At 37.8% G+C, this 12,408-nt stretch overlaps 1 protein-coding gene across 1 annotated transcript in view; it reads left to right on the top strand.

Annotated features, from left to right (window-relative positions):
- Window positions 1–455: 455 nt before the first annotated feature.
- Window positions 456–12,408, top strand: part of CCDC196 (coiled-coil domain containing 196) — a 50,434-nt gene continuing 38,481 nt past the window's right edge. Inside the window, exons 1-8 of the mRNA XM_007942350.1 lie at window positions 456–505; window positions 614–766; window positions 2,110–2,206; window positions 2,872–2,922; window positions 8,296–8,373; window positions 8,555–8,638; window positions 9,164–9,223; window positions 9,727–9,868. Coding sequence (XP_007940541.1) covers window positions 456–505; window positions 614–766; window positions 2,110–2,206; window positions 2,872–2,922; window positions 8,296–8,373; window positions 8,555–8,638; window positions 9,164–9,223; window positions 9,727–9,868 — 715 coding nt within the window. The remainder of the gene's footprint in view (window positions 506–613; window positions 767–2,109; window positions 2,207–2,871; window positions 2,923–8,295; window positions 8,374–8,554; window positions 8,639–9,163; window positions 9,224–9,726; window positions 9,869–12,408) is intronic.

Here is a 12,408-nt window from a genome sequence, read left to right on the forward strand (position 1 = left end):
CAGAATCCAACTCTGTGCCCTACATTAAGTAGGCACTTGAGGGAGGTTTGTTGCCAAGGAAGATGGTATTGATGAGTTATTTTCGACAGGCTATCATTAACACCATAGGAATTCCATAATGTAGATGTGCTGTAATTTATTTCCCCACAAATTCAATCAAAGACTTTGGAATAAACTCTTTTGCCATTCGATCAAAGCTAAGGCAAGAACTGATCAGATGTAGTTAGTGTAATTTTCAGTCAATAAGCTGCCAGTGACATTGGGGCTACTTAAAAGACCTGTTGATTTTGTGGTCTTAGGGCCATTGTGACCTCAAGCTGTAGCTAAAATCAGTCCAATGCATCAGGGGTTTCAAGAACAGCAGCACAAAAATGATGACTTAACTAGACAGGAAAAGAAGGCACATATATTTTAAGAAGACCTCTTTATTCTTAAAGTAGAAGTTTCCCTTCAAGATGATGAATGGTGCAAACTTTTTCGGATCACACTTGCCCTCAAAAACTAGGTGAGTCATTGATGGGAGATGCAAAATGATAACTATTGAGAAGGGAGAAGAGGGTCTCTACCTATTAATTCAGGCTAAGGCTAGCATTAATGGTATCTCTTCCCACAGAAGTTCTAAAGTAGATGACAACTACTTAAAGGAATTGAACGAAGATTTAAAGCTAAGGAAGCAGGAATTGGTAGAGATGTTAAAACCCCTAGAAAATAAGAACAACCTCTTATTCCAGAAGTTAATGTTCAACTTGGAGGAAAAACAAAGAAGGTAATGGCTACCTACCTGGGAATTCCTAGAGGATGAAAGATTGGAGAATCTCAATCTCCAAAGGATTGGCAATGATTATTTACATCTGTTTAAGGGGGGGAAAATGTTTTGGAAATTCAGCTGTAGTAGGTAATGAATTTGTAACCAAAAAGTCAAGTTGGCAAGGAATTCTTTATTTTCTCTTAGTAAAACTAAATATGATTCTGAATTCTTATCCTACAGTGTTATAGTCAAACTATTCCTCTGTAGAGTGACCACCCAGAAAAAAGAGAAATGGTCTTTCTTTAATCTTCAGTTCATCATAGTCATACTGATTAGCTTCCTTGTTCATGTCTGCAGAATAGCTTCAGGGTAGATGATTCCACCCTCTGCATGCCAACCTGTGGCATGGCAATCTTTTCTGAGTCTTGCAGCCCTCTGGATTAGGGTCTGACTTCCCTAAATATACCAGACAGCTAAGGCCTTGACTTTTCACTAGGGCATTCACTGTTCTTGGGACCTACCAACTGTATGTTTCCTTAATAGTCTCAGGGCATCTCCCCTCAATGAATCTACTTCCATACTCTACCCTTATCATAAGTATCTCAAGGAACTCAGACTTTTGAAGAACAAAAGCCAGGCAAGAGGTTGTGGTCAACGACCAGCTGCTTTGTAACCTAGCAACACAGACTTCTCTCAAGGCAAGAGAACATAAAGACCTGGTTCTCTGCTTAGAACTGGGAAAACGTACAAGGAACAAAACCATAAATTAATCTTAAAAAAAAAAAAAAATTATCTTCTCTCACAGTCCAAGACTTGAGTACTGATTCAGATTTTGTGAGAAACTTCCTAATAGCTTGAGTTCTCTGAGGACTACCAGAAGCATATAAGTGGCCTCCCCAGCAAGCTACCTTGATATGAAGAAGCAAGGAATAGGGGCAGGTAGGTAGAGATGGAGATAAGGAATAATTCTAGAATGTAGCTTGAAGACAGCCCTTTCTTTTACCTTTTTTTCTTTCCAAAAGAGGAAGAACCATCCCTTTTTTCTCCAAACGTCTTACACTGAAACATTCTCTTTTCTGAGGAGTCAAAGAGAAGACCTAGATGTTAGACACATAAGTTTTGAACATTATAGAGCACAGAACTCTTTATAGAGGACATAGATAAAAACAAATGTCCATTAGGAATGGAATCATCCAAGTTACAGAGACTTTCTATGCCCAGAGAGACTTCCATAACTCCTGGGATATCAGCCCCTATCTAAAACCCATGTCCCGTGTTAGAGTACTTTCTGACTGGTTGCAGATTATTAATATTGACTTTTTGAAAGCCTGCATGTTTGATGATGTCTCTCTTCCTTCTAGTCTGCAGATCATGAGGCAAATCATGGCAGGAAAAGAGGCTGATGAATCCTCAGTAGTAGAGCTCATCAGAGAAGCAGAAGAGATGAAGCAGAACCTAGTAAGTTGTTGGTGGACATTCCAGGGAACAGCATCCTGAACAGAGCTCATTGCTGTTAAATGTAGAAGGCAAGGCCCATCTCTAGCATCTAATGCTATAACACCCCTATCTCCTTAATCTAGAAAACTCAGAGTGATCCAAAGGAAGTCAGATAGAATGTTGGGAAGAACAAAGGACTAGCTAGCAATATTTCTTTGACTATTTCTAACCTTTTCTCTGGGGGATAATGAACACAAGAATTTAACTCTTCACATTTCAGAAAGCATTAAAAATACCTATCAAAATAAAAGAAGTAGTTTGAGAGATTCTTAAATTTTAAATTAACAATGTAAAGATCTGAAAAATTAGAAATTAGTGGTCTGAAGCCCAGAGAATTTGCCATATGACAAATACATATTAAGTGTTTTAAGTCTGAGGAATTAGTTTCTATTGGTATCATGCCACAATTACCATAATTAAAACTACTATTCAAAAAAACCTTTTTTTTTCTTTTTAATTAAAAAGTTCATCTTTCATGCTCTTTCTTAGATTTGGGTCTAGGCCTACTCATTGCCGTCCTCTGTGGTTTACCATGTCCCTGTAGCACTTTTACCCCACTACTTACTAATTTCTTCTAATCCCACTTTAATTTCTGTTTTTTGTTTTTCCCCACTCTCCTCCAAAAGGAAAAGAAAAACAAGATGCTTCGGAAGGAAATGGAGATGCTTTGGAACAAGGTATGCCTCCAAGGATGTCCTGAAAATATTGTCCTATAGACCATAATGCAAAGAACCTCCCTTTCCTCTGGTCCTCACCCTTATTTGTTCCTGTACCTGCTTCCATCTGTGCCTAATTCCAATCCATTCTTTGTACAGCAGCCAAAATGGTCCTTTTAAAACAATCAAGTCATGTTACTCTTCTAATGCAAACCCTTACAGCTGTTGCTTATTGTGGCATGATCTGGCTCTTATCCACCTCTCCAGCATCCTCTCATGACAGTCCCGCTCTTGCTTTCTATGCTACAACCATACTGACCTCCTTTTGGTGTTTCATACATGCCATTCTATCTCAAGGCCACTAATCCTGCTTTACCTTGCCCCTATAATGCTATTTTCTCATGGCTGGCTCATTCTCATCTTTCATGTCTCAGCTTAAATATCACCTTCTCAGAGAGGCCCCTATTGTTCACTTGATCTGAAGTAGGCAACCCCCATTCTACTTTCTATTACACAATTCTGTTCATGTCACCCATAGCACTTTTCATAATATATGCTTGTTATTACTTGTATATTATCACTATTATTATTTTCACTTGTTTGTTGTCCCTCCCCTTAACACACACACCCCAGAATATAATCTCCAGTGATCTTGGTTTCTTTGCTCATCTTTGATTCCCTAGCACCTAGCATAATGCTAGGAATTCCCTGGGTGATTGCTGTTGTTGTTGTCAGGTGCCGTTGAGGCATCTCTGACTCATAGCAACCCTATGTACATTAGAATGAAACACTGACCAGTCCTGTGCCAGCCTCATGATCCCTGCTATACCTGAGCCCATTGTTGTAGCCACTGTGTCAATCCATCTTGTTGAGGGCCTTCCCCTTTTTTGTTGACCTTCCACTTTACCAAGCATGATATCCTTCTATAGGGAATGGTCCCTTCTGACAACATGACCAAAGTAGGTGAGAAAAAGGCTGGCCATTCTTGCTTCCAAGGAGCATTTTGGCTGCACTTTTTCCAGGACAGATTTGTTAGTTCTTTTAGCAGTCCATGGTACTTTCAGCATTCTTTGCCAACACCACAACTCAAAATCATCAACTCTTCTTTGGTCCTCCTTATTCACTGTCCAGTTCTCACATGCATGTGAGGCAACTGAAAATACCATGGCTTGTGTCAGGCATACCTTAGCCTTCAAGGAGACATCTTTGCTCTTCAGCACTTAAAAGAGGTCTTTTGCAGCTGACTTGCCCAGTGCTATACATCGTCTGATGTCCTGACTGCTGCCTCCATTGGTGTTGATCATAAAACCAAGCAATATGAAGTCTTTGACAACTTCAATCTTTTCTCTATTCATCATGATGCTGCTTATTGGTCCAGTTGTGAGTTTTGTTTTCTTTATATTAAGAGGTAATCCATACCACAGACTATAGTCTTCAATCTTCATCAGTAAGTGCTTCAAATTATCCTCACTTTCAGCAAGCAAAGTTGTGTCATCAGTATATCGCAGGTTGTTAATGAGTCTTCCTCCAATCCTGATGCCACGTTCTTCATATAGTCCAACTTCTTGAATTTTTTGCTCAGTGTACAGATTGAATAAGTATGGTGAAAGGATACAACCCTGACATACTCCCATCCTGATTTTAAACCAGGCAGTGCTCCTTGCTCTGTTCGAAAGACAGCCTCCTAATCTATGTACAGGTTCCTCATGAGTACAATTAAGTGTTCTGAAATTCCCATTCTTCTCAATGTTATCCGTAATTTGTTAAGATCCACACAGTCTAATGCTTTTGCATAATCAATAAAACATAAGTAAACATCTTTCTGGTATTCTTTGTTTTGAGCCAAGATCCATCTGACATCAGCAATAATATCCCTTGTTCTACATCCTCTTCTGAATCCATCTTGCATTTCTGAAAGTTCTCTGTCAATATACTGCTGCAACACTTTTTGAATTATCTTCAGTAAGATTTTACTTGCATGTGATATTAATGATATTGTTCAATAATTTCCACATTCTGTGGGATCACCTTTCTTTGGAATGGGTACAAATATGGATCTCTTCCAGTTATTTGGCCGGGTAGCTGTCTTCCAAATCTCATAGATGAGTGAGTGCCTGCAGTGGGGCATCCATTTGTTGAAACATTTCAATGGGTATTCTATCAATTCTTGAAGCTTTTTTTTTTTTTTTTTTTTGCTACTTCCTTCAGTGCAGGCTTGACTTCTTCCTTAAGTACCTTTGGTTCTTGATCATATGCTAGCTCCTGAAATGGATGAATGTCAACCAATTCTTTTTGGTACAATGACTGTGTATTTCTTCCATCTTCTTTTGATGTTTCCTGCATCATGCAATATTTTGCCCATAGAGTCTTTCAATATTGCAACTCAAGCCTTAAATTTTTTCTTAAGCTCTTTCAGCTTGAGAAATGCCGAGTGTGTTCTTCCCTTTTGGTATTCTAACTCCAGGTCTTTACACATTTCATTATAATTGACTTTGTCTTCTCAAGCTGCTCTTTGAAATCTTCTGTTCAGCTCTTTTATCTTGTCATTCCTTCCATTTGCTTTAACTACTCTCCATTCAGGGGCAAATTTCAGAGTCTCTTCTGACATCCACTTTGGTCTTTTCTTCCTTTCCTGTCTTCTTAATACCTTTTGCTTTCTTCATGGATGATGTTCTTGATGCCATCCCACAATTCCTCTGGTTTTTGGTCATTGGTGTTTAATTAATCGAATCTATTCTTTAGATGGTCTCTAAATTCAGGAGTGATATATTCAAGGTCATATTTTGGCTTTCATGAACTTGTTTTCATTGTCTTCAACTTGAACTTGAAATTGCATATGAGCAGATGATGGTCTGTTCCACAGTCAGCTCCTGGACTTATTTTGACTGAAGATATTGAGCTTTTCCATCAACTTTTGCCACAGATGTAGTCAATCTGATTCCTGTGTACTCCATCAGTGAAGTCCACGTGTATAGCCACTGTTTGTGTTGTTGAAAAAGGTATTTGCAATGAATAAGCCATTGGTCTTGCAAAATTCTATCATGGGATCTCCAGCATTATTTTTGTCACCAAGGCCTATTTTCCAACTACCATTGATTCTTCTTTGTTTCCAACTTTTGCATTCCAATCACCAGTGATAATCAGCACATTTGAATTGCATGTTTGGTCAATTTCAGACTGCAGAAGTTGGTAAAAAATTTTCAGTTTCCTCATCTTTGACTTTGGTGATTGGTGCATAAATTTGAATAATAGTAGTATTAACTGACTTTACTTGTAGGCGTATGGATATTATTCTATCACTGACTGCATTGTACTTCAGGATAGATCTTGAAACATTCTTTGTGATGATGAATGCTATGCTATTCCCCTTCAATTTGTCATTTCTGGCATAATAGATCATATGGTTGTCTGATTCAAAATGGCAAAACCAGTCCATTTCATCTCACCAATGCCTAGGATATCAATCTTTATGCATTCCATTTCATTTGTGACAACTTTCAATATTCCTAGATTCATACTTTGTACATTCCATGTTCTGATTATTAATGGATGTTTGCAGCTGTTTTTTTTTTCTCATTTTGAGTCATGCCGTATCAGCAAATGGAGGTCCTAAAAGCTCTAATTTATCCATATCATTAAGGTCAGTTCTACTATGATGAGGCAGCTTTTTCCCAGTCATATTTTGAGTGCCTTCCAAGCTGAGGGGCTTGTCTTCCAGGACTCTGTTGGGCAATGTTTCAGGGCTATTCATAAAGTGGTCCAGTAATACATCAAACAGTGTTTCACTGCTATTCATAAGGTTTTTCTTGGCCAATTCTTTGAGAAGTGGATGGTCTTTTCCTTCTTCTGAGTCTGTCTCAGTTTAGAAGCTCTGCTGAAACTGGTCCACCATGTGCAAGCCTGCTGGCATTTGAAATACCAGTGGCACAGCCTCCAGCCTCACAGCAATGCCTAAGACACCACAGTATGACAAACTGACAGACAAGTTTGTCTCCCTTAGCTGTTCCAAACTCCTCCACTCACTTCCTGGGCATTCCCTGGGTGGTACAAACAGTTAACGAGCATAGCTGCTAACCAAAAAGGTGGAAGTTGGATTTCACACAGGCACACCTCAGAAGAAAGGCATGGCAATCTATTTCTAAAAATCAGCCATTGAAAATCCTGTGGATCACAGTTCTACTCTAACATACATGGGGTTTCCAACTTCACAGCAACTGGTTTTAGTAAAAGGCTTGGTACATAGTTGTTGTTGTTGTTGTTATATGCCATCGAGTCGGCCCGACACATAGCGATCCCTCCTTGGGTTTCCGAGGCAGTATCACTACGGAAGTAGGATTGGCCAACCTTCCTTCCGAGGAGTGGCTGGTGGGTTTGAACTGCCAGCCTTCTGGTTAGCAGTCACGTGCCTTAGGCACTATGCTACCAGAGCGCCTTGGTACATAGTACATAAACAATAAAGTAAGTTGAGTGAGTGCATGAAAGAATATTTAATTCTAACCCCCCTGTAATTTTTCCACAAAAATGCATTGTTTAAGGAAAAAAATATTAGGGTCTTTTGCTGGTAAAACTGGAGGAATATGTCTTTGTGGCCTAAGCCCTTGGGATGGGAATTCTTTTTCACAGACTACACGACTGAAAAAGCAGATTATGTCTTATGATATAAACAAGTGTGTGGTGTGATCTCTGACTGCTTTTTTTATCTCACCTTTCCACAAATAAACAGCATATCATTGAGCCCTGCATTTTATACTGAGATCTGCTCCCTTAGTTTTCAGCAGCAGTTACAAACCAGCTCCATTAATTGCCAGATATTTTAGCTCGAGTTCTTGAGTTCTTGTGATAAGAAATGTTCCAGAACAATTCCTCTATCACAATCCAGCTTCTTCAGAGTTCCCAAAGACTTTATACAAGGGATGTCTTTATATATTAGCTTGTGATTGACTTCCTATATTAATATTTTTGAGAGAAATGGGGAAGAGCAGCATGCCTAGAGGTTAAGAACATAAGCTTTAGAGTCAGAGATCTGTCTCAAATCCCAGCTTTGCACTTTCCTAGCTGTGTGATCCTAAACAAATGACTTAGCCTCTCCAAGTCTTGGTTTTCTCATCTGAAAAGTGGAAATAAAAATAGTTCTTCAAAAAGCTGTAAGATTAAATGAGAATATCTGCAGTGTAATTAGAGATGTGTCTAGTATATAATGACTCAGTAAATAGTTTTTGTTATTATAAGGTACCCTCTAGGACTCATTTCATTCTGAACACCCTTGAGAAGTACACTTTTCATGTCAGGCTCTGAGAAATTCCTTACCAGCAGAAACCAAAAGCCTTGACCCGTATTGGTTTTCTACTTCTCTCAAATTACTAATTTAAGCTATGTCAAAATATCCCTCCACAGACATTTGAAACAGAAGAAACTGGTGATCAACAAAAAATACCACAGATAAAAAACAAGGCAGACTTGCAGGATGGAAAGGTAAGTGGACTACATGGACTTAGAATTTTAAGGCTGCTGATGCCACACAGTTGAAAACAGACTGTTGACAATCAAGGCTGGTTTGCATAGACAAATAAGTAAGATCTGAGTATATTACATTTACTATCTGCATGTCTCTCCTGGGACCTCATATTTCCTTAGGTCTCTTCTTTCATACCAGGCTTCCAAATCCCCCTCATCATATAGGAAGACCAGGACTGACCTAGAGATATCACAAACAGAGAAAGTGAAGGAGATAAGGGAGGCAGCATGATCTTCCTGAATGGTAGTGCCTTTTTCAGCTGATAGATTAGAAATCTTTAATGTAACAGTAATCTGCCTATCCTATGTTGTGCTCCTGAACCAATGCAAATTTTTGTAGGCAATCTGGTTCCCTTGGGATATTCTATTTGAGTCAGAGTGATATCACAAGTTTCTGGAAAGTCATGTTAACAAGGGCAGAGTGGGAGAAGCTGTTCTAATAATGATAACATTGCAATAGCTGTATGATGTCAGAACACTTACTAATTTATTTTTGAAAATTTATTTATAGGTATTATGCTTGTATGCAATCTTCTTATAACTAATTCTTTTACAGAAAATAACCCTATTCATTTAGCTTTTAGCTTTTGTAGAGTGGACTATATGGAACTAATTTTTAGTGAATAATTTTCCATAAGACATAAGATCTATAACAACGTAATATTGCTTAAGGATTTTTCAATATATTGAAAAAACTGATTTCTGATTTCAATTTGCTTTGTCACTCAGAGACTCTTTCTTCCACCAGGAAAAGCAACAGAGGAAAATGGAATGGGTCAGGTATCAGGAACAAGCCAACCTCCTTCAGGTACTGAGATCTTCCAAGGCTGAACATGGGATGCAATTTCATTCATGCAATATAAAGTTGAATGATTAGTTTTATTTCATGGGGTCCTTAACCTAAAAAAAAATTGAAGGAAAGCTGTGGTGATCTGAGCAATTTCATATTTCCTAAAAACAAGGACAGCCTTAGGCAGTGACAGCAGACTTTCTGGTTTTCAGCATTTTATTGCCAAACCCAACCCCTTCATTCTTGATTAACAATTGTCCTGCAATAAGAAATGCTTTATGTGGAGATGGCTGGAGGGACCTATCTGTGACTTCACCTTGAGTAACTTGGAACAAATAGTATTTCTTTCTGTGGTCTTAATTTTGTCCATTTGAGACGGGAACAGTCTCAGATACTTTCTGCTCAGCTTTTAAAGACTGAACATGATGGGATCATTTTTGTAACTTCTGAGTAAAACAAGATTCAGGTTAAGAGAGGATTTTGAGAAGTCACTACTATTTTTGAAAAATGTTCTCTTGCAGAATGACTTTCATGGAAAAGTGATTGAGCTGAGAATTGAAGCCTTGAAGAACTACCAGAAGGCCAATGACCTGAAATTATCACTGTACTTAGAGCAGAATTTTAAGCCAAAGCAAGCATTTTTAAATCTTCCTAGGTACCCAGGTAGGTAGAATAGCATAGGTGCACAGTTTGAGACTTTGTCTTGTTCTATTTTACTTCATTACTTGTAAAGTGGTCAGCACAATGCCTGGCACATGGTAAGTTAAGTGTTAATGCTATTATAATAAATTTCATCACTATCATGATAATTATTACTAGTCAGAAGGTCTTGTACCAAAGTGAGGATTCCTTCCAAGGGAAATTAAATTTTCCTTTATAAAGACTAGATAATATATATAATAAACTTAATGTATATAGATGATATATGGATTGTTGTTGTTGTTATTTGCCGTCGAGTCGGCCCTGACTCATAGCGACCCCTCCTTGGGTTTCCGAGGCAGTATCACTACGGAAGTAGGATTGCCCAACCTTCCTTCCGAGGAGTGGCTGGTGGATAGTACTAAATAAATTGTTAGCTCCTCCCACCCTCCTCCCACCCACTTCCCCTCTTGCCTAGGAATCAGTGATGTTTGATTTCACCAATCTTGTTGGAATAGACTCTGCTACTTCAAAGCAGAAGGTCAAGGAGATAGATGTCTGCTGTGGTTGTGAGGTCACCAATCCAAATATGCCTCTGGGAATTTTGGGGATTTCTCTCAAAGAATTTATGGCATCATTAGAGGAAATCATATGGTTTACCATAAGAAATAGGATAAAGGACTGGCTTTAAAAGGTAGGAGGAAAGGATTCTTAAAATCTCAGATATCTATGAATCTCAACTGTATTTTAAAAAAGAGGCGTACAATGAGAAATCATGGCCAACGAATGAAAATGTTCTATCAGTATCAGTATGTATGTTTCTATCTTCTTCTCAGTATTACTCAAGAGAGAACTTGAACAGCTTATAAAATCACACAGTACATAGGATTAATTAAATAGGTGAGTAAATCAAGGTAAAGTGAAAAGAACGGAAGCTTGGTAGATATATGAAAATGTATAATGGAAGTACTATACAGTTGACAGAGGTAGGCTACAAAGTTGGCTCAGAATTTCCTAGCAAAAAGAAACACAGATTTACAGTGTCCATGAAGTAATAACCAACCATTGCTCAGGAGAAACAGAATTTTTCCTGGTACTGAGACGTGAAAGAAATTTTCCTTCAAATCCTTTAAAGGGTTCAGGACACCGTATGTGTGACATAGAAGCCACTGTCCTCAACAATTTCTCTAAAATGAATTCATACCTAAATTTTCTAAGCTGTGTCTTACTTTATTCATTGGATTAGTGAATTGAAAATTCAAGAAAGTGTTGGATCAACTCAAGACTATTTGGTCTAAGTTCACAGCACTATGGCTTGATCTATAGGTAAAATTTAGAAAATCTAGAAGACTTGATGGACTACCTATTTTTCAGGCAATATTCCATACACACTTTTCTTTCAACTGATCTTTTGATAAGAATTGGACAGTAGAAAGCTTGAGATGATATTCAATAACAACCTGGAATGCATGAGAAGCAGTATAAAGTTATTATGGTACAAACAATGACAGAGGAAAGGAGGGTGATTTGAAGAAGACATCCCATTTTACTTTATTTGAAATTAATTGAAAGTCATTTCAAGGGACCCATACAATAAGGATCCAAATGTGTTTTAGATTAAAATCAAACCAACATTAGTAAATACTAAAGTGAAGGTTCCATTCAACTTGATCACCTCAGGAAGTTTTTGTTTTTTCCTTGCCTAAAAAACATTGAATTAACTTTGAACTGGGACAGCCCACAGACCAATACCCTCTTCTCCTCACTGGTTCTCATATACTTCTGGAGAACTAGTGACAGTCCATAAAGCTATTCATTTATCACAAATGAATGTAGCTACAGGCATCAGTGAACCATTGGTCTTGTGCTTTATTGATTATGTATTCACTGAACATTGATTATAGTCTAGTTTCTTTTTCTAACACAAATATACACAAAATCTTTGGGTTTGTTTGAATGTAAGTGAATCTGGTATCTAATGGGGTCCTAGATTTTGGTTGTGTTGACCTACTTATAATAAAACAAAACAAAACAAAAACTTTTCTTCAAAGAGGGATTTTTAAAATAATTAGGTTAAGAGGTTATTACCAACAGTGGTATGGTAGAGGGGTGGTTTGGTTAGGCTCGCTGTTTCCCAAACTTTACGTATTACTTGGACCATTGTTTATTGAATATTTTCTGCTTGGATTGACTTCTTCAATTTCTTAAATGACTTCTTTTAAAATAAAACTTATATGACTATTTTAAATAAAAACAACATAATTTTCTGTAATATAAGGTAAACAGTAAGTAGACAGAAAATAAATTTTAATGTTCTAGCTAGATGCTTAAACTTAAGCCCTGCTTAATCTTTATTAGGAACTGAGATTAGGAAGATTTAAAGAGTTTTAAAAAAAAAACTGGTACAAAATTGAAACCTTCTTCCTTATGCCATCAGGGTTTAAAGAACTGAAAAGGGAATGATTTTCTCACTGTTTGCTTGCATGGAGCAGTCCGGGGACAGGACACAGTCAGCTAGCCTGGGAGCAGTGGGAAGGCGGATGTTTGTGTCCATGGAACACCCT

Source organism: Orycteropus afer, unplaced genomic scaffold (assembly GCF_000298275.1).
Source record: "Orycteropus afer afer isolate SDZICR_OR568_19922 unplaced genomic scaffold, OryAfe1.0 scaffold00088, whole genome shotgun sequence".
Lineage (NCBI taxonomy): Eukaryota > Metazoa > Chordata > Mammalia > Tubulidentata > Orycteropodidae > Orycteropus > Orycteropus afer.